This window comes from Onthophagus taurus, chromosome 7 (assembly GCF_036711975.1).
Source record: "Onthophagus taurus isolate NC chromosome 7, IU_Otau_3.0, whole genome shotgun sequence".
NCBI classification, from domain to species: domain Eukaryota; kingdom Metazoa; phylum Arthropoda; class Insecta; order Coleoptera; family Scarabaeidae; genus Onthophagus; species Onthophagus taurus.
In genome coordinates this window covers 37,240,882-37,264,175 of record NC_091972.1, presented here as the reverse complement: position 1 = coordinate 37,264,175, position 23,294 = coordinate 37,240,882, and the positions used below count along the sequence as shown (strand labels likewise).

At 34.7% G+C, this 23,294-nt stretch overlaps 1 protein-coding gene across 1 annotated transcript; it reads left to right on the top strand.

Annotated features, from left to right (window-relative positions):
- Nucleotides 1-1,292: 1,292 nt before the first annotated feature.
- On the top strand, nt 1,293-2,271 carry LOC111421516 (androgen-dependent TFPI-regulating protein-like). Its single transcript, XM_023054685.2, has 3 exons — nt 1,293-1,540; nt 1,602-1,966; nt 2,045-2,271. The coding sequence occupies exons 1-3, from the start codon at nt 1,382-1,384 to the stop codon at nt 2,217-2,219; spliced, it is 699 nt and encodes a 232-aa protein (XP_022910453.1). The 5' UTR covers nt 1,293-1,381; the 3' UTR covers nt 2,220-2,271.
- The last annotated feature ends 21,023 nt before the right edge of the window (nt 2,272-23,294 follow it).

Below are 23,294 nucleotides of genomic sequence, written 5' to 3'. Positions count from 1 at the left end.
AGTGTACCAACAACCTGAGAGAACTCGCTAGGGGCAATGATGTTACCCTATGGTGGGTTCCAAGTCACAGCAACATTGAGGGCAACGAGAAGGCCGACAAGCTGGCCAAAGAGGCAGCAAACACGTCCTTCATTGGACCCCAACCTGGTTGTGGACTACAAAAAAGCCACCTAAAACAAATAATCAACAACTGGGAGGTTTCAAAGATAGCCTTACGCTGGAAAGAACTTCCAGGTCACAGACAAGCGAAGCGTATGATAACTCCGTCCTAAAACAAAACCAAAGAGGTTTTATGCCTCAGCAAAGGGGATCTAAGAACGCTCTCAGGCTACCTGACCGGCCATGCGCCCCTAAAATACCACCTCTTCCACATTGGACAAGCTGAGGATCAAACTTGTCGACTATGCAACGACGAGTCAGAAACTGCTGAACAGGTACTGCAGTTCTGTGCAATTGCGTCGCCAGAGGCCGTCTAAGACACAACATCTTCGATAAAACTCCCCTGTTACCTACCCACATAAAGGTTCAAGACCTCAGGACAATACTAAGGTTCATTAAGGACCTACATTTGCCCTAAACCTTTGGAGGGCTAAAGTTACAATAGATGTTATTGGTCGCGGTAACGAGAGGGGCCGCTCTCCTCAGCCCGGCAGCAATAATAATAATAATAATGTTATGGATCAAATTAGTTCTCTCAATATGTGGAAGTTTCAATATTTTAGAATGAGTTGTGTTAGAAATATTCTGTAGCAGGAGAGGAATGGGGTTGGGTTGGGTCTAAATTGACAATTTTAAAATAATGTTATATTATTAATTTTGTAATGGCAATTATTAACATTATTCAATTTTTAACACTAAACTGTTTTATCAAATTGCACAACTTGATTATAATAAAGATATTCATTTAATCGTAAATTATCACATTCATCATTCATTAAAATAATATAGTGATTGGGTTGTATTTAAATAAAAGTATTATTGAGAAAAGTTGGTAACGAGTACAATTTATAATATTGGTATTCTTTATTATCTATTATAGGCAGTCGAAGTATTATTTCTCATCTTGGATTTTTAGGGATTTTATGATCTAAATAATATACACTAAATATTTTTTTTTTTATTAACCTTCCACAATTTCTTATTTCAGTTTGATTATTTTACAGACAAATTGAACATAAATAATATTTAAATAAATTATAATATCACCGGTTTTTATATGCAGTTCTCCTTGAAATCTTTTTTAACTATTTTTTAAAATGTGGTAACCTTAAATAAGTGGCACGAAGTCATCAATGGTAATTAAAACGTCGGTAACAAATTTTTTGTGACATACAATTTCCTTTACATCTGATATTATCATCAGTAATTTAAACCTTCCGCTATGGAAAGAATCTCAATAGGTTTTTACGTTCCCCTTTTAATTCATCATGGAACGGCAAATATTGTCGTTGGATATAATCATTTAACATCAACGTCCAACAATACCCAATTAAAATTGGTTGCGCAATTTGGATTTAGATATTTAACAATATGGAATATGGTAAGAAAAATGTATTTTATATAAAGCTATCTTTTTAACTTAATAAATTATTTAATTTTAGATTTTACAAACATGTTATTTAAGTACGGTTGTAATTTGTTATGTCTTAGCGAGAATCGATTATAAACAATGTAAAAGTTACGCGAAAAAATTGGAGATTATTTTGAAATTCGTTAACGTTTCCATCGTATCTCCTATTTCTATTTATATAGTTTTATTATTTTGGTCTGTTTTCACCGCAAATAGGGAGTTAATTTACCCAATTATAATTGAAGATATTGTACCGGCATGGGGAAATTATTCAATGCATGCTGTTATTATCATCTTACCGTTAATTGAAGTGTTTTTACAAAGAAGTATTCGCATGCCGATTTTTAAACATTCCATTTTGGCGTTAACATTATTTTTAACAATTTATGGAACTACGTAAGTTGATTATTTTTTTTTAATGATTAAATAAAATTTCCATAAAAATAAGTTTATCTTAACATTATTTATTTTTAGGCTTTTATGTACATTTTATTTCAACGAAATCTGGTTGTATCCATTTTTGAAGTTTATGCCATGGGCAAGTCGGATTTATATGATATTTGTAAGTTATATCGTTTGCGTTTCTTTGTTAACGTTAACTTCTTTTGTTCATAAATCGGTTTTTAGTAGAAATAAATTTAGAGATTAAGAAAATTATTTGTCATTGAAAATTGAATTTATCAATAAAACGTTAAGTAATATTTTATATTTTTTATAAATATATATTTCTGTTTTCCATCTATTTTTGCAAGCTTGTCTGATTGCCGTAGTTAGTTGAAAGATTAACTAGCTGACCGGAAGTCGGACAAACTGGACAACAACATTATCTTTAGCCACTAGAGCACTCCACATCGGTTATCCTTATGATTTCCATAAGACTTGTGACTCAACTATGTATATCCAAGTACACCGAGACTAATTTCTAAAGTTAGTAACAATGCTGTTTTTTTTTCACATTTTCATCTGCCTCATAATAGACATAAAGAAGCTTTGTCTTCACCGTTTTCATGTCACAGTTTTGGACACGGATCCGAAGTATGCCAGGGTAAAGTAGTACACTTGAAATCTGCAAATCACTGTCTATTATCATTTTGTCTTAAATATGCTCTAAATACTTTTAGTTTAAGGCAGATTGTTAACCAGTCAACTCGTATCACCAATTTTTCTGAAACACTCATTGATGTTATTATTTTATCAAATGAGTTGCCTCTTCGTGTTTGTGACACTGTCGATGTTGGGTTCTCGGATCACCTGTTAGTTTTTTGTGATTTAGCGATATCACTGAGTACTAAGTCTAAGACTAGAGTTATTAGTTTTCGTGATCTCCGTGGTATTGACGTTCGTGCCTTTAATGAGGATCTGTAATTGATGAATTGGGAGGCTGTCTTTGATCTTAATACAATTGATGACAAACTGAATTGCTTTAATGATACTATGTTATCCTTATTTGATTTTCATGCGCCTATGACTACTAAGTTAATCAGAAAACGTGCTTTGCCATGGATCACTTGGAATGTCAGGCAAATGATTAAACTAAGGAATGAGGCATTTGCTCAGTATAAAAGGATTAAGAGTCAGCAGAGTTTTCAATATTATAAGACTCTACGAAATTACGTCACGGGTGCTATTCGCCGGGAAAAAAAGACATTCTTTGAAAAAAATTTTATCGTCGGTGACTCTAAGTGTTTGTGGAAAAACCTATGAAGGTTTAACGTGTTGAAATCTTCTGTTATTTCGTTGCCTTCTCATTTGTCAGATCCTAATGTTATCAATACATTCTTTAGTAATAGTGTAAATGACTCCTTGATTACTCCTGATATTGATCTTCTTGCTTTTTATAACAATAATAGGATGCGTCCTGCTTCGTCCATGTTTGCATTTAGTGAGGTCTCTACTGAGTGTATCCAGCAGATTTTATTGAACCTAAGGTCTACAGGAGTTGGATCTGATGGAATCAGCCTTGATATGATTCGACTGTATTGTCCCCGTATTCTTGACGTGCTTGTTCATCTTTTCAATTTTTGTTTGATTCATCAGTGTTTCCGAATTCCTGGAAGTATGGCTTTGTTGTTCCCATTCCCAAAGTTGTTCCTATCACTAGTTATAAGGATCTGAGGCCCATTACAATTCCGCCGGTTCTTTCAAAGATCTCCTTTATTGGATTGGATGTTCATGCGGTTAAACTGTTCGATAGCTATCTATCAAATAGATATTTATCCTGATATATATTATAAATCCTGATAAGACTCAGGATATCATATTCTTTAAAAAAGGTGGCGGGTATGGCGATGGGTCTCGAGTTCATATTGATATTTTGGGTAAACCAATTCGTTTTTCGGATGAGGTTAAAAGTTTGTGAGTCATTATAGATAGTCAATTGAGTTTTGATAGGCATATAGGCATTCTGCCTGCACATGCTTTTGGTGCCTTAAAGCATTTGTATTCATGTCGTAAATTTTTGTCTGTTGAGCTTAAGCGTTTATTATGTGATAGCCTAGTTTTGTCCTTGTGATAGCTCTTGTTTGTCTTTTGAATCAATGCGCAAGATACGTGTTGTGCAAAACTCTTGCTTACGCTTTGTTTATGGCGTTAAACGAAGAGATCATATTTCCCCCGTTCTAATATCTAGTGGTTGGCTGAGTATGAAACAGAGATTCCGTGTGCATTATTTGTGTCTAATTTATGGGATTCTTCACGCAGGGAAACCTCCATACCTTATTCATAAAATAAGATTTCAGACATTCATCAGTATCATTCACAACTCCACATCACCGGTCTGCTAAGTTCTGTCGTTCCTTCTCTTACCAGATTGCGCAACTATGGAACTCCTTGTCTGTCGAGGCTAGATGTGCTTGCCCAGCCACGCAGTTTAGGCGGTTGATTATTCGAAAGACTCTGGATACTAACTTTTGATTTTTGAATGAGGGTTGAGGATGAGAATTGTAAATTTTGATTTTCCTTTTTTTTTTGTTGCTTTTAATCAGTGTTAGTGTTGCTACCTTTTCTGTTCTTGTACCATTTGAGCCATTGTAATTTGAATACTTTTTTATTAATTTTAGTTATAAGGATTATTTTATTTTGCCTTGTTAATTATATTTATTTCTGTTTTTTTGTTTCTGGTCAAATACTTTTGTATCTTGTTTCATCAACATATTGTTGTAAGCGAAATAAAACGGGTATCAAATGCGTATAAGCCAATTAATAGTAATTACATAAGAATTGGTAGGAAGATAATTGACCAAGGCTCAAAGTCTCCAGCAATCTTATGGGCCATTGAAATCCCAGAGGCAAGGAATACTTCTGAAAATAATGGCATTAACTCCGAGTATGTGAAGAGAACCTAGGAATATCTGACCTAAAATCGTACAGTATTAGTTCATTGTTGGTACACCAAATTTAGACTGCAGTCTACATAACATAGAGCTTTACTTCCTGATTCCAGACACTGCTGCTACATCTTTTTATATAAATATTTCGTTTATAACACAAATATTAATTTATCCTTTGCTATTCTTCCATTTTTTCCTTTTCAAGTTTATCCTTCCAACAATAATACCTTAAAGTAACCTTTCTTATATTTCCAGCAAGAACTTAGATCTATATGACTTACAATTTCGATGCCCCACATTCAACCTTTTTATATTACTACAAGTTTATATCTACCAGGTATAGTCGAAACAAATCATCTCCGATCGGATCATATCTAGTAACCAAGTAGTACGATTTTACACTGCTAAGCTAACGAGTAGTGATGTAAAGTTTAGTTACTTTTTAGTATTTGTAACTATCCGTTACTTTCAGAAAAAGTATTCGTTACTTTGTACTCGTTACTCGTTACAAGTAATCGTTTGCGCTTGAGGTTCCAGTACTAGTTTGCACTCGAGGTTCGATTACTCGTTTTAGCTGGACTACATACTTATATGAATTTATTTTATATTACACTTATTTTTGAAAACAAATACTGTACGTATATTATATTGTGTTTGTTACGCTATTATGCACTGTGCACTAATATCAAAAAATAGAGTGTAGGTTGTGGGATTTACTTTTTCACTGCATATTATAACGAAGAATTTTTCTTAATTATTATTATTTAATTATTAATAACTTACGTTTCACTTATTATATAACAAAAATATTTGAAAGTAGTAACACATTAACAATGGAAAACAAAACTTCTTCTATAAAACAAGCAATAACAAAATAAAATAAAAATATTAAAACAACAATAAAAGATATTACAGCTTATTATTGCAATGTAAAAATAAATTTTGTTGCGCATTTCGACTTTTAAGTCGATTCGCCTATCCAACAATACTTGGCCTTTGGAAAAAGTAACTGTTAGATCCAAAGTAACTGGTACCGATGTGATACGGTAACAGTTACTTCGGATCTCGCGGAGTAACGAGTACTCGTATAACGAATTGTTACTTTTTTTACATCACTACTAACGAATATCAGATGTTAGACATGAACAAACTGTACTTTCATAAATAGGTATTTAAAATCTATTTTTCTATTGATGCAGTATTCCATCAACCAACTGCTTTCCGTATTTCGTCCTCATGCTTAACTTATTCTTTTCCTTATACTGTATACCTTGAAACATCTTACTTCTCCTCTGATTGTCCAACAACTCAGGTACTGCAACTTCACCACAAAGTATCCCAACCTTGCTTCTCAGGAAGTCTAACTGTAGCATAAACGATATTTTGACTTTCATTCATAAAGCCCAGTTACTTCAGCTTTGGAACGAATTGTATAGAATAAGAGAAGATGGCGAGTCTTTCCCGTGCCACCAGCTTTAATCAGCAGACTGTGTTATTAATTAACATTACTATGATTGTTGCGATTAATGCCATTGGTAATAATGTGACACCTATGTTGATATTTCCCAGAGTACATTTTAAGTCCCACATGGTTGTTGGTGCTCCAAAAGAATCTATTGGCGGCGTTAATCCATCTGTATGGTCTAAAGAAAGGCTTTTTACTATTAAGCCTTGATAATCACGAATCGCACATTTTGTTTCCAGCGATTAGCTTAGCAAAGAAAAATGGTGTTGTAATGCTAACTCTTCCGCCTCATACATCACACAAGCTTCCATCGTGCAGTGTTTGGCCCTTACAAATCCTCTTCTAACGCTGCCTTAAACAGCCGGCTTTCAAAACATGCCGGAAAACCAATTAGCATAGCGTTAAACAGCTGGCTATTAGAACATGCTGGAAAACCAAATAACATATATGATTTTTCTGGAGTAAAGGAAAAGCATTTAGTAAATCTTTTACTAAGGAGAATATTGAAAAAGTATTTCAGGTGACGAGCATTCATCCCTTCAATATCCAAGTTTGTCGAGACGATGAATTTCTATCCTCATTTGTCACTGATCGAGAGATTAGAGATAACACTTCAGGAGGTGATATCAAAGTTTGACAAACCAAAAAATATCAAGCAGTCAAGATAAAAAAGAGTTAAGCGTGCAGTCTAACAGTAACTTTTTTGCAATTTATGTTGGAACGAGATGAAGAGTTTGATGTCGTCATGAAATGTTGTACCGTGCTTCATACGTCTTCATGAAGTTCTTAAACTTCGGATAATTTGTCCATAAATAATCATTAATGTTGATAAGCTGTAATTTAGAATAAACAGAATTTTGTTAAAGTTATTTTCTTTAGCTTTAATGTTCTTTTTTAACATTTTTTCATTATCATATCTTCATGAAAAACACATTTGGCAACATAGTAGAACAACATTTTAACATTAAGATTTTCGATTTAGAGTCGAAGAGATGTCACTACGTGTACATTATCCGCCAATTTTTAAACACCCTGTATATACAGATGGAGGAAATTTTTTTAATAAAGTTGATAATAATTTGGATAACATGTTGATGTAGTAAACTAGTTTATTGTGAGGGTTTTTGCACAAATGGTACATGGTTTGACGATTCCATGATAAAATGTTGGCACACTAGGTTAATATCCATATGATATGTGTGCATTTTTCAAAAAACCCTAATTATCTCCCAAACTATTAATGTTAGGTATGGGACATATGGGATATAAAAGATGTAGAATGAGGCACCGAAGACGACTAAGAAATAAAATATGGGGGATGCCATTTAAAAAAATGAAGTTATGGTACTTCCAAATTTTGAAAAGTTAACGTGCCATAGTAAAGTGACCAAACGTTCTACACAGTCGTTCTCGGCACCAAAACATACTCCATCATGTTGCTTAAGCATGTTCTCAATCCTAAATTGATATCCTAAAAATTGAGTGTTTTCTGATTTTTTGAACAAATGTCTGCTGGAGCAGATTTTTCTAGAAAAATTCGAATAACTCGAGAATTGCTGGTTCAAATTGCAAAAAGCAAAGTTATTTATAAACCTTGAAAACAGACAAATCCAAATATGTAAAAATATACAGGTGTTCCATTTAAAAAAATAAAGTTGGTGGCGACTTCCGATATAACCGGAAGTGCAAGAAATCTGAAAATATTTTAGACGAAGAGATCGTAATTGATAATACTTAAGTCTGAATTCTTAAATTTTTATTTTCGCCAGAACCCCAGAAACGTCTAATGACCGGTCTCGCTGAGACACCTGTATATAGGGTGATTCATAAGTAATGGGCCAAATTGTAAATGTACGTTCAGGAGGCCAAAATAATAATATTTTCATTAACAATAATGGGTCTTAGTCTGCTCCTTACTGAGATACAGGATGTTAAAGCGAAAAAAATAAAATAGATTTTTGTTAATAGATCAGCTACTTTTCTACATAATGACTCATAGTTGACTTATAGTTTTTGTAAGGGTAAACAATAATGTGTGAGAGGATTTGAGTTAACTCGTAGATGTCGCCACATGCGCCATATGAATTATGAAACGTCAATGAGCTTTTACGTTTAATGAATAGTTTAAAACATTTTATTGTTAAGTAAACTGATTCATTCTTGTCCTAACATAAATTAAAATGCCGAGACATAATCACTTTTCAAACGAAGAAATGAGAGACATGTTATGCGTTTACGCACAAGAACGTTTTTCTGGGCAAGCAGCATCCAGAAAATATCGTGAAATGTACCCTTACAGAAGGCAGCCAAACCGGAAGATATTTCAAAATATTTATAATCGATTGGGTGAAACAGGTTCATTTCGTCCAAAATATCATACAGGACGTCCTAAGATTATCACTCCGCAGCAAGAAGATGAAATTTTGGTAAGAATTGCGCAAAATTCTGAAATAAGCACTCGTCGATTGTCTGCAGCAACTGGAATAAGCCAACCATCCGTGACTAGAATTTTACACAAGGAAAATTTATATCCCTATCATTTTATACCTGTGCAAAATTTACTTCCAACAGATTATCGAATCAGAGTTCAATTTTGTCAGTGGCTAAAAGGAAAATTGAATAATAATCCAACATTCCTAAATAACATTCTTTTCACGGATGAAGCAACCTTTACCAGACGCGGAGTTTTTAATTGGCGAAATAGTCATGCCTGGGAAACCGAAAACCCTCGTTTAAAAAAAGATAGACATTTCCAGCACGAGTTTAAAATAAATGTGTGGTGCGGTGTAATAGGCAATACATTACTGGGCCCAGTTGAATTACCTCCTAATTTAAATGGAGAGTCATATTTAATTTTTTTAAATAATGACTTAGTCGACCTCTTGGGAGATCTTCCATTACAACTAAGAAGAAATATGTGGTTCATGCAAGACGGTGCTCCTCCACATTTTTCACGTGCTGTGCGCGAACATCTGAATGAAACATTCCCTCACCGTTGGATTGGACGTGGTAGTGAATTTCAGTGGCCACCATGTGTGGGGTTACATGAAATCAATGGTCTATGCTGAACCTACTATAAATACACGAGACGAGTTATGGAATAGAATTCAAGATGCAGCCAATTCAATACGAAATAATCCTGCTACATTTTTTAAAGTCAGACAATCCTTAACCAAACGGTTAAATGCGTGTATAAATGCTGGTGGTGGTCATGTTGAAAACCTTTTGCAGTAGCTCATAATTAAGCTTAAATTTAATTTAACTTCGCACAACATTAACATGTAGGTTTTGATAACAGTTGTCGTAAGTGGTCTTAGTTCAAGTCTGTTCTAATGTTGTATTTCGTTTTATTAACTGGCGTACAATAAATTGTTTTATTACGTAATTTTTTTATGGTTTCAGTTTAATATTGTTATCAATTATCAATTACGGTTAGGTAAATGTCAACATTCCATGCCATGCTTGTGTCTTAACAGATTAATGCTACGTCGACCACCGTGAAATGTAGTGTAGTGAATTAGTAAAATTCAAATATCTCGAAAATCGTTAATATTTTCAAGGTCAAAGAAGTATAGCTTTTTTCTACAGAAATGATGGGGCTATCCAAATTAAACAAGTATGTTGTAAAATAATGAGCGATAAAAAATTTGTAGCTGATTTCATCTAATTCATATGGCGCATGTGGCGACATCTACGAGTTAACTCAAATCCTCTCACACATTATTGTTTACCCTTACAAAAACTATAAGTCAACTATGAGTCATTATGTAGAAAAGTAGCTGATCTATTACCAAAATCTATTTTATTTTTTTCGCTTTAACATCCTGTATCTCAGTAAGGAGCAGACTAAGACCCATTATTGTTAATGAAAATATTATTATTTTGGCCTCCTGAACGTACATTTACAATTTGGCCCATTACTTATGAATCACCCTGTATATAATATAATAATATATATCTTAATAATTCTTATATTAAACAAAGTTAATATTAATTAAAACAAATTCATCATCTAATTGTTTTATCATTTCAACGTGTAAAAAAAATAGAAAATAAATGTCTATCGTCCTAACCAGACAATTATTTATAATTGTAATTGCAACATAATTTACACACTTACATTCAATTAACCACACAAAAATAGAAATAATTCACCTTACAAAATAGTTTTGACTTAGTTGTTTCACAACCAAATCAAAAACCTGTTGAAAGTCTTCAAAAAAAGTTGTAACAAAATAATAAAAAATCTTTTCGTATTAAAAACATGTTTCTTTTTATAAAATTATCAATATATACGATTATTTTTGTGAGTCACGCGGCTCAATTGGCAGCCGCTGGTTATTTGATAAATAAAGCTGCGGATGTAGCAAAAGAATTATTCGAAGAAAATCGTAACAATAGTCTTAAATATTTAACAATTTGGAATGTGGTAAGAACTTTTAATAAGTAAAAATGTAATTTGTTTTAATTGTTGTTTTAATTTAGATTCTTCAATGCATTTATTGTTTCGCTTCCATAGTAAATTGCATCCTTTCTTTAAACCATCAAGATAAATTTTATAAAAAGTTATCACAGCGTTTATCGAAAATGTTAAAATTAGTTAACATCTCATTGATTTCACCAATTGGTTTGTTGGTGGTTTCAATATTTTGGATGGTTTATACAATAGATAGAGAATTAGTTTATCCAAAAAAAATCGACCAAGTCTTTCCAACGATTATGAACCACGCTGCACACAGTTTTGTGATCTTTTTACCGATATTCGAAATTTTTGCACAAAGAAATGTTTCTATGCCCAGCTTTAAGTTGACTGTTTGGGGGTTAAGCGGATTTTTATTTATGTTTGTGTGCACGTAAGTATTTCAATTAATTTACAGAAAACTACATCCTTTGAGATTTATATTTGATTTTCTTTTAGATTATTTGGTACCTATTACTTCAGCTCGGTGTGGTTGTATGGTTTTGTGAATGTTATACCTTGGCCAGCAAAAATATGGTTTATTGTTATTTCTTATGTCGGTTCTCTTTCAGCTTTAGGCTTAGCAACGGTAATACATTCTAAATTGCTATTAACAGACATCAAAATTAAAAAGAATTGAATAATTTTTGTTAAGATATTTACGAAATAAATTATTTTGTAATTTCATTGTGTTTTTTTAAATTTCAAGTTAAACTCAACTCACAATCTTTACTTTTTTCTTACAGAACTTATCCTCTAATATAGTTTTCTATAGAGTCTGCATTTATTTAAGACATAACAAAAGGTTCGCGAAACGTAGAACATTAACCTTAGTCCTATGGTGAAGACACAAGGATCTGAATAATAAATGAAGTAGAAAAGCTAGACAAAGATCTGGTAATAAAGAAACAACTAAAAATGGTAACAGGGAATCTCCAGGAGGTATAAAAGATGCAACATCAAGCTGTACAAAGGGACGGGAATTTGACCAGGAAGTCAAAAACAAAGAAATTTTTAACAAAAAGTAAGCAAAGATCTTGAATAAGTGCTGGAACCGAGAACATCATTGTAGGTTCTTGTTTTGACATCTGCATCACTAGATGTGATGTCTTGAGCTGGATCATCGACATCTATAATATGTCAACATCATTCGATATGATTCATCCGCCTCGAAAAACATGGCACGCTACAGGAGTACTGTACAATGTTGAAATACACCGGCCACGATCAGAGATGCAGGGCAATGCTGGAAAGCAACTTTGGATATATATAACTTAACTTATATCGACTTATGGTTTACTTAGGTAATGATATTCCTCGGGGAGTTCCGCAGACATTAACTTTTATGGACTTCAGGCATTTTAACCACCAATGCTTATTGGATGACCTAAACTATCTAAACTGGCACAACTTTCTTATTTCTGATTCCATTGATGATAAGGTAGAGTTTTTTAATAATTCCTTATTATCTTTATTTAGAGCTCATGCACCACTCCGAACAGTTACACTGCGAAAGAATTATCGCCCGTGGATAACTGATACTATTAAAATTCTCATTAATTTACGAAATAATGCCTATTCGAGATACAGGTCTACCAGGGATCCCTCTCATTTTAAGTCGTACAAAGACTTGAGAAACTATACTAACGCAGCAATCCGTCGGGAAAAAAAGGCTTATCTTTCTTTAATATTTCATAACAATAATTCTCGTAAACTCTGGAACAATCTCAAGTCGTTTGGAGTATGTGGTGCTAAAACGAAGTCAATTCCGTCTACTGTGGGAAAAGCTGATGATATTAATAATTTTTTTCTTTGCTCTCAAAATCAACATGATTGTGATCCCAACTTATTGCACTTCTACAATACTAATAGATTATCTTCTGTTTCTACAGAATTTTCCTTTTCTTTAGTTTCTGAGGAAGAGGTTTTGGAAGCGCTTAATCGAATTAAAACAAATGCTGTTGGTAGTGATGGAGTTACGAAGCAGATGCTTTTATTAAGTTCTCCGGTGACACTACCGTACATGTGCCACATTATCAACTTTTGCATCGAGGGGTCGGTCTATCCGAGGCAGTGGAGGGGTGCTCTTGTTAAACCTGTACCTAAAACTGGAACGGTTGCTTGTTTGCAGGATCTTAGGTCTATAAGTATTTTGCCGGTCTTTTCTAAAGTATTTGAAAGATTATTGTCCACTAGGTTGTGGTCACATTTAAATGCGCATTGTATACTACCTAGCTTGCAGTCGGGTTTCCGTTCTGGGTATAGCTGCACTACGACTCTTTTGGATATCACGGATGATGTTCTACGTGGTATCGATGACGGGTTGGCCACGGCTCTGGTCTTGCTTGACTTTTCCAAAGCTTTTGATACTTTGCATCATTCGCTGCTGGTTGGAGTGCTTGGGTATATTGGACTGTCGGGGTCTGCTCTCAATCTTATTCAGAATTATCTTTGTTACCGTTCACAGCGAGTAGCTTGTAATGGTGAGTTATCTGCACAAGTTGAGGTCGTGTCGGGTGTGCCGCAGGGTTCTATTCTTGGCCCAATTCTGTTCACAATTTATACTTCCCAACTGTGTTTGGCTGTAAAGCACTGTACTGCGCACATGTATGCTGATGATATTCAATTATACTACACTTTTCCAACATCAAATCTAGCTGTGGCTGAAAGTAATATTAATGCTGACTTGAAGGCCTTGGTCAATACTGCTAATGAGCACAGCTTAAGGATAAATCCATCTAAGTCATCGGTGATGGTCTTTAGGAGCCGGGGTGTTTTGGACGAAGTCAGGGATGGGTTGAGCTTGAAGATTGACTCTGATGTTTTGCAGGTTGCTGAAAGTGCAAGGAATTTGGGTATCATTATTGACAGTAAACTTAGATTTGACTCGTACATTGGTAGTCTATTGCGTCGTGCATATGCAGCGTTAAAATTGCTCTATAATAGTAGGCATTTATTGGAACAGCAACTGCGGATACGCTTGTGTGACGCCCTGGTTCTCTCGATCTTTAATTACGGTGATGTATTATATGGCCCTTGTATTGATAATATTCACAAGGTAAGAATTCAAAGAGTTCAGAATGCGTGCTTATGTTTTATTTATGGCATTAGGAAATATGCGAGTATCTCATACACCTTAAAATGGGTGGGCTGGTTGAATATGTCACGTCGTAGGGCCCTTCACTCTGCTTGCCTCTACCATAAGGTTCTGACTACCAAATGTCCACCATATTTATACAACAAAATTCAATTTCGAACAGACGTTCATAATATTAATATTAGGCACAGACATACGTTAACAATACCCCAGCATCGACTGGAAATTTTTAAAAGATCTTTCACGTATTGTGTGCCTAATTTGTTGAATAACTGTCCACTTTCGGTCTTGCAGGAATCTGAGCGGGTTTTCAGGGTGATATATAGGTCTGAGTTATTGAATGAGCAGAATTGTGATGACATATGAATCAATTTTTTTTTTTTTTGTTTTTTCTCTTTTTTCTTTCTTTTATTGTTTTTTCGTGTTTCTTCTCCTTTCCTTGTCTTAGCTCTTCTTATTTACTAGAAAGCTAGTCTTACTATTATGTATAATTGGTATTAATTTTAAGTTTTTGGTAACAACTAGTCTTTCTATTTCCGTTTGCCGTCATGAAGTTTAAGTTTATTTATACAAAATGTAGAAAAAGGACCAATGAAAAACAGCTGAGCCACTGGGAATGCTGACGTGGTCCTTTTTAACTCATGGCATTTCATTTTGGTTTTATTTTAGTTTTTAAGTATTTTGTTATTGGGGTTTATAATGGTGCTATGGGTTAATAAACATTATTATTATTATTATTATTATTATTATTTTGAGCCAAGGAATATGTGGTCTTCCCTTGTACATGCATTTCGGAGAAAACCTTTATATAATATCGTTTATTGTTACTTTCGTATACAATTTACAAACCAAACAATACAATTTGGGTACAATAACTGAAACAAAACATAAAATACAACTTAACACTAATACCCCCTCCTTCTCCTCTCATTCAGCACCTTCATCATCCACTCTCTCCCCTCTCCCGCTCCACCCAGCACGCGTTCCCACTCCATACCTCCCTCCCTTAAGTCGGTATATCTCAGCATATTCTCAATTGTCTTCCAATCATCCCCATACAATCTACACATCCTCATTATTATTATTATTATTATTATTCCCGCACCTAAATCGCACAATCATACTTTTCTCCTTCCCTTTATCCTCCTCCATCAAATACCCCGGAATTTCTTCCGTTATTATGACCTTGTACCTCCACCTATTTAGTATTGTATCTCCCCTTTTCCATTTGAGCACGCCGTTCCAGCTTTTTCATATCTTTATTTCTACTCTCCATCTCCTACCACAGTATTGACCCTTTCTCCTACATCTTTGTAATTCCTCTGTTAAGTACCCTACTCTGGTATAGTATTCCCTTCTTTCTTGTTGTCCACACTCCCCCACCCCAGTCGTAACCTCCTTCAAATACTCTCCCAAAATCTTAAATTCTCTCCTCTGGTCCAGCCCATTCTCGTACTTTATCTTCTCCAGCTCAACTCTCCTCTCACTATATATCGCAGAGTCTCCCTGTTCAGCCCCAGGACCCACTTCCAATGTCTTTCCTGGATTTCCTCCACCATTTTGTATTCCTTCCACCTCGATATTTCAGCTCCATACATTATCACTCCTCACCTGTCTAACAATAATTATTTGCTGTCTGCACAAATCTTTCTCAAATATTCGTTCACCCCGACTCCATATCTGTCCCAATAAGCTGCATGCCTGTCTAACTCTCTGCTTAATATGATCCTCCACTTTACTATCCGCTCGAAAAGTAAAACCCAGATACGTAAATTCTCTTACATCTCCCCCCTTTCATTCCCACTTCTCCCTTTTCCGTCTGCCGCCCTTGGAGAATTTTCTAATCTTCGTCTTTTCAACATTCACCTCCAAACTCTTTTCTATCACCTCTGTTAGATATTCACTAGTTCCCTTTTTTAGCTCCTTCCACAATTTCCCTCTATTCAGCGTAACAAAAGATGCTCTTAAATCTAGGAATACTGCATACAACATTCCCCCTTTTTATTTAGATCTCTTTTCACCAGTAGTCTCAAAATGAATATGTTGTCGATAGAAAAGGTGTGTTTGATATTCTTTAGTATGTCAATCATGAGACTGATAGTTTTGTAGTTTTTGGCAGCAGGATGAACTCAGAGATGATCCATTTATTTGGAATGTTTAAAGTATTGTAGATGTTATTAAATATGTCACTCAAGAACTTCAATGAAAACCACTCTACGATAGACCAGATACACAGGATTACAAATATTATTGAAAAGTCTTTAGAGGGAAAGAAAGTCTGCTCTGTAATATTCCTAGATGTAGCTCAGGCTTTTGATAAAGTCTGGCACGAAGGCTTTGTTACTTAATTTTGCTGGATTGCGCTGATTTCAAAAACACTTCTTTTTTGTATATTAAATTATTCTTTATTTTATTTGTTTTACACTTTTTGTTTGTACTTATAAGGAATTTGATTAAAAGATTTAACGAAGTTTATAAAATTGCGAAAGTATGAGATCTTTTTACTGATATAACAGTACGACATGAAAAATATCAAAAGACGGGCGATATTTGGAGCCCTGTGTGCTCTTTTATATCCTTTTGGATCACAAAAAGTGGTTCTCGATTTATCCGAAATTGGAAACAAAATTGAATATCTTATACAATCCAAACTACCTTAATTTAAAACCTCAAAATTGTTAATTTAATAATAATAAATTGAAATAAATCTAAACAGGCTTACTTAATAAATTGAATAAAATCTTACTACAACAACACTCCCAATTGATAAAATCATATCTTACAGGTAGGTATTTTAGAACAAAGCAGGAGGAGGCCTATTCTAACTTAAGAAAGATCCAAGCTGGAGTGCCACAAGGTAGTGTGCTCGGCTCAATACTCTACTTGTTATGCACTAGTGGTATTCCTGATTTTGCACAGAACACCATTGAACGTTTGCAGATGACCAGCTATCATGGAAATAGGAAAAAATCATGAAGAGGCTTCTGAAAAATTACATTCCTCTATGGACAAAATAAATACTTGGACCAAATCTTGGCGTATCAAGTTGAATGAAAGCGAAAGTCTGAAAGCCATCAATTATTGGATGCCTAGATACCACATGCTAACTCGGCGAAATACCTGGGCATGACCATAGAGGCTTTAATAGTTGCTTCTTTATAAGCAACTATTAAAGCCGGTATGGTTATACAGGGTGTCAGATAAAAAACGCCCGAAGCTGTAACTCTGTCATTTACATTCCGTTTTTCATGAGCGAGGTATCAAATGAAATGGTTTGATGAATACTATGAATACTATGATTGGGCTCAGAAAAAAAATCTCTATCCAATATCATGTAGAAAAATATGAAGTAGGGAGCATATGTTTAATTCTGGATACTATCACTTATAGCGTTGCTTTCGATTACAGAACCCATTTAGGCCATTTTTTGAGTTGTCGGTTTGACTGGTTTCACCAGGTTTGACTGGTTTCACCAGGTTTGACATAGGTAGTAATATTTTTGATTGCGTTGTATTGTGTACAGAGGAAGAGTTGCTAGCGATTTGAAGAATGAGCGATTTGTGGTTGTTGCTTTATAATAAGTACTTCGATTGATGTTATAATCAATCATGCGGAAGCAGCATTAGATAAATGCAATAAAATTAAAAGGAAACGATGTGATATAAATAATATTAAAAAAATTAAAGAATAAAGTCTTTGTTATTCATTTAAAGACTTTTTAATAAACCCTGTACCAAATAATAATTTAATACCTACTAGTCATGCTTTTTTGATTTTTTTTTTTGTAAAACATTGTAAACGACAAAATTTAATGGGCTGAAATTTTGTACAATTTGTGAAGTTTTGTCGACAAGCAATGTTTTCGTAAAAAAACATCAATAAAACTTTCAAATAACAAATTTAATTTATATTTCTCGTCTGCCAATGATTTCAGCGCTGTAGACGACAGTATCCAAAACTAATTGTCGCGGTCCCTGTACCTAGTTTTCATTCGAATGCCGAGGACCTTTGGTTGAGTGTATGCTTTTGTGGCTCGCGAGTGTTGTTATGCTGCGTATATTTACCTCCAAGTGATTCTGTGTCATTTAACCTTTTCCTCCGTCAACTTCAGTACGTGCGCGACCGGTCTCCAGACACACCTATACTATTGGTGGGTGATTTCAACGTTCCCAACATTTCTTGGGCCGCATCAGTCGCGGGGAACCTTGTGCCTGTTGTCGTCGCTAACCCTCGTGCGACTGAGTTACTTCTTACTATTTCTTATTGTAATTTGTCTCAATTTAGTAATATTGCTAACAATAATTCCAGATACCTAGATTTAATTTTGTGCAATTCGGGAGGAGTCGATTTGGTGCGCTCCTGTAACGATCCGCTAGTTGACTTGGATGGGCATCACCCTGCTTTAGAATTTTTGTTTAAGTTTGATAAACGTCATGTCTTGCGTGAGAGCCCATCGGTCACCTGGAGGTTTGATCGTGCGGATTTTGACGGTCTCAGGGGTGGGCTGGCAAGTGTTGATTGGCGCAGTTTATTTGGTGGGTTTGATGTAGATCTCTGTGTTGATACTTTTTATTCTGTCTTGTATGGGTATATGAATGAATTCGTTCCCCAAAGCTTCTCCCGTAATAATCGTTTTCCTCACTGGTATACGCCTTCTACTATTAAATCTGTTAAAGAAAAATTGAAATACCATAAAAAGTGGAAGAGATGGGGTAATCGAAACGACTATCTTTCCTTTAGCTTCCAGCGCAAGCGTGCCAAGGCTTTAATTGCTGCTGATTATCGCACTTATCTGAATCGCGTTCAGAGTAACTTGATTGATTGCCCATCTAGTTTGTGGTCTTTTGTTAAAAGTAAAAGACGCGGTGGCGGCGGTATTCCGTCTCGAATGGAGCTGAACGGTGAAGTGGCGGATGACGGGAAGCGTATAACTGAACTTTTCTCTCAGTTTTTTAGCTCTGTTTATATCGACGGTTGCCTGAATACCTCTCACAAGCGAAATGTTATTTACCAATCGCAGCCGTGGTTCTCTGAACGTGATGTTTCTCACCTTCTGACACAAGTCGACCATAAATTGGGCCCTGGCCCCGATGGCTTGCCGGGACACTTTATTGCTAAATGTGCAGGAAAGTTAGCAACTCCTCTATTCATTATCTTCAGCCGCTCCATTGAAAATTCAGTCTTTCCCTCTGAATGGAAAAAAGCCTTCATAACTCCAGTCTTTAAATCGGGTAGCAGACATTTTGTGTGCAACTATCGTCCAATTTCCCTATTATCCATTGTTTCGAAGATCTTTGAAAAATTAATTTATGACAACTTATATAGCTATCTTCGACCTGCTATTATCCCTCAACAACACGGTTTTTTGCGTGGGCGATCAGTTGAGACGAATCTGGTTGCGTTTGTTCAATACATTCAGGATTCTATGAATAATAACTCTCAGGTGGATGCTATCTACACCGATCTGACAAAAGCTTTTGACAAGCTTCACCATAACATTCTTATGGATAAGCTGAACAAGTTTAACCTATCTAACGGGCTGTCTCTATGGATTTCGTCCTATATATCTAAGAGATTTCAAGCAGTGAAAGTAAATAATTTCATATCTAGTTTTACTCCTGTTACATCTGGTGTACCTCAAGGTAGCCATCTTGGACCTATTTTATTTCTAGCCTATATAAATGATGTTTCTGAGTGCTTTCATTATTCGAATTTTTCTCTTTTCGCTGATGACTGTAAAATTTTTGCTAGCATCAGGTCTGCTTCTGACTGTATTCGGTTGCAAGATGACATTGACAGATTTGATTCTTATTGCTCACAAAATTACTTATTTCTAAATCCTGATAAGTGTTGTCAGATCACGTTCAGTAGAAAGAGATATAATGTTAACTTCAAATATATGATAGGTCCGCATTATCTTACTCAATCCTCTTCAGTTAAAGATCTTGGCGTTGTTCTGGATTCTAGACTACTCTATCGCGATCATATTACTTCTATCGTTTCTGAAGCTACTAAGCGCCTAGGATTTATCATTAGGATTTCTCGTCCATTTACAAACGTCCGCTGCATTACTTCTTTATATATGGCATACGTTGCTAGCGGTTTAAATTTCGCTTCAGTAGTATGGAGTCCTGCCTATAATATTTACATCGACCTTATTGAGGGCCTACAGAGAACATTTATCCGTTATCTTGCTCACAAATTTTATCTTCCGTACTTTTTAGTTTTTTTTTTTTGTTCTTTCTTATGTAGTCTGTTTTCTTTTCTTTTCTTTTATATTATTGTAGTGGACACTTTTTTGGGATTTTTTCCTGTACGTGTCCCGAATATGAATAAATAAATAAATAAATAATTGCGAATTCCAACCAAACGTTTATAGTTGCCTATCTACATATATAACAATATATTATATCTAATCTATGAGTTGGATTCCGTATGTCCATTTTGGTTTTAATACTTGCTTGTATAATAGCAACTTGTTTCTTAGTGATAGCGTTGATTTTCTGCCAATAAACCAATATAGGTGTCTAAATTTGATATCAAGTTCCTCACGTTTTTTTTTGACATGAACTAAGATATTTTGCGGTGTCGGCGTAGGGGACTGCATTGACATTTATGTGTACTGGGACATAGTTTGATTTCTTATAAGTAAAGTAATTGTAACCAATTGTAACTTATTTGCTGCAACTACTTCATTTTCTGCAACAGCTAAGATCGCTGTGTCACCTGCTAATATAGCTGTTAAAGTTTCTGGTACGTGAGGAAGGTCGAATGTGAAGAGTAAGTACAGTGTTGGGCCAAGCACACTTCCTTGAGGAACTCCGGCTCGTATCTCATGTAGTGGTGAATAAGCGTTTTCGTATTTTACTCTAAAATATCGATCGGAAAAATACGATTTTAATAGTTGACTATATGTTGATGATAGTATTTGGTCTAGTTTGTAATTTAAACCATCCAACCAGACTTTGTTGAAAGCTTGTGCAACATCCAGAAATACGGCGGAGCAGACTTGTATTGGTTATATAGTATTGATTATTCTATACACTTGGTCTATTGTTGTATGTTTATTCCGAACCCCAAATTGATGTGTTGGTATTAGGGCTTTTTCTTCTATGACAGGTTTTAGTCTTTTTAATAATAATTTTTCAAGCAGTTTTGATAGTAAGGCTAATAATGAGATTGGCCTATATGATGTAACATTTGTGGGGGGTTTACCAGGTTTTGGTATCATTATTATTTCAGCAACTTTCCATATGCTTGGGAAGTATTTCTGTTTAAAAGCAGCATTAATTATGTGTAATAGTTTTTTAATCGCCCGTTTTGGTAGATGTTTCAATGTTTCTCTATTAATTAGATCATAGCCTACTGATTTCTTTATATTTAGTTATTATATTTCATAATACAGTTCTTTCATTCTTGCACATGGTATATTACTTTGCTGATCACTTTGAATTACGCTAGGGACACTATTTAGCATAGTTGTTGGACTTTCTGATGTAAAAGTTTCTTTCAGATGTTCAGCAAACAAATTAACTTTTTCTTGATTGCTCTTAGCCCAATTTCCATTATTATTTCGAATTGGAGGTGTATGTGTTTTTGGAACTTTAAGCTTTCTTGTTGCCTTCCACAGAGAATAATCAGTACTGGCATCGTCAGTAAGGTCTTTCAAGTAATTTTGAATATTATTTTCTTTGTATCTATCTGTTAATGCTCTTAATTCGGCTGTTATTTTATTTAATTTAGTTTTATCATTAGGAATTCTATTGGTTTGCCATTTCTTTCTTGCTTTTCGTATTTTCTGCCATTTTGTCTCTAATGAATTTAGGATAAATATTAGATTTAGGTTTTGGTGTTAAAATTGGTGTTGAGGCCCAGGCTGCGTTTTGCATGTCTTTTAAGAAATTTTCTACTTCATTGTCAATGACTTCGTTTGTTTTCATAAGAGCATTAAGATGAATTTTATTATCTAATGTTTGTTAAAATAGATTCCATTTAGTGAGTTTATTGGTTAGTGATAAAAAAGGGTTCTTTGTTACATACTTTGTTATTTAGAGTAATAATTACTGGTGAGTGATCTGAGTCCAGCCCTAACTCTTCTTCTATGTTTACGAAGTTAAGCGATATTGGTTTAACCGATCATGAAATGATTTCTTGCACCTTGAATACTAACAAGGAACCCGTGCGACCAATTTTCAGAGCACTGCGGGATTACTCGGGGTTTGATCTTGCTACATTTAGATGTGCTCTTGAAACTTTACCTTTATGGGAGATTTACGATATTGATAATGTAGATGATAAGGTTTCTCATTTTTCTAATTTAATTACATCAATATTTGATTGGTTTGCACCTACTAAAATTCTCCGTTTCTCAAAGCCTCCTGCTCCGTGGTTGACGGATAATCTAAAACTTATGATGAGTATGAGAGATTCTGCTATGAGACGATTCAAACGTACCCGTAATCCTGAACATTTTAATTATTACAAGCAATTGCGTAACCTCACTAATACGGCAGTTATTAATGAAAAGAAGTCGTACATTAATACCAGAATTCGGGCAACTAATCGGAATGAACTTTGAAACTGAATATTCACTCGAAATCCAAAACTAACAGTGTCCCCGATTAGCTCAAACGCGTTAATGATATTAATAATCATTTTGTCGATTCTATTCCTGCTATTGCACCCGATGTAAATCTTATCAATCGGTACATGACTTCGCGCCATAAAAATTTTACAACTGAATTTGATTTCTGTCTTGTGGACGATATGGAGATTGAAAATGTTATATTCTCAATCACGTCTAATTCAGCCGGATCAGATAAAATTGATATTAAAATGATACAGTTTTCTTGTCCGGTTATAATTCCATATATTACCCATATCATTAATTTCTGTTTGATGAATGGTGTCTTTCCTGAGGCCTGGAAACAAGCAATTGTTGTACCAATTCCTAAGAAACCTCAGCCCAAAGCTCTAAATGACTTAAGACCTATAAGTTTGTTACCAGTTGTATCTAAAATTCTGAAGAAAGTGGTAGCAAAACAGGTCATTACGTACTTGGAAAGGTTAGATGTTTTGGGAGACACGCAGTCAGGCTTTCGGTTGGCGCACAGCTGTGCTACTGCATTGACTCTCATAGTTGATGATATTTTACAGGCAGCAGACAATAATAAAATAAGTATTTTAGTTTTGTTAGATTACAGCAAAGCTTTCGATACTGTCAATCATGATCTGCTTGCATCTATTTTACAGTCAGTGCCAAAAGTCATCGTACACCAACGGTTTTTGCATAATATCCAAAATGAGGTCGTAAAAAAAGTATTTTTTTATTACCATACACATAATTATTTATTTTTAACAGATTTATAAACAGA

Coding starts and splice junctions, on each gene's coding strand:
- LOC111421516 (XM_023054685.2), top strand. CDS start 1,382: ATGGAAAGAATCTCAATAGGTTTTTACGTTCCCCTTTTAATTCATCAT. Junction 1,541..1,601: donor ATTTAACAATATGGAATATG/GTAAGAAAAATG, acceptor ATTTAATTTTAG/ATTTTACAAACATGTTATTT. Junction 1,967..2,044: donor TTAACAATTTATGGAACTAC/GTAAGTTGATTA, acceptor ATTTATTTTTAG/GCTTTTATGTACATTTTATT.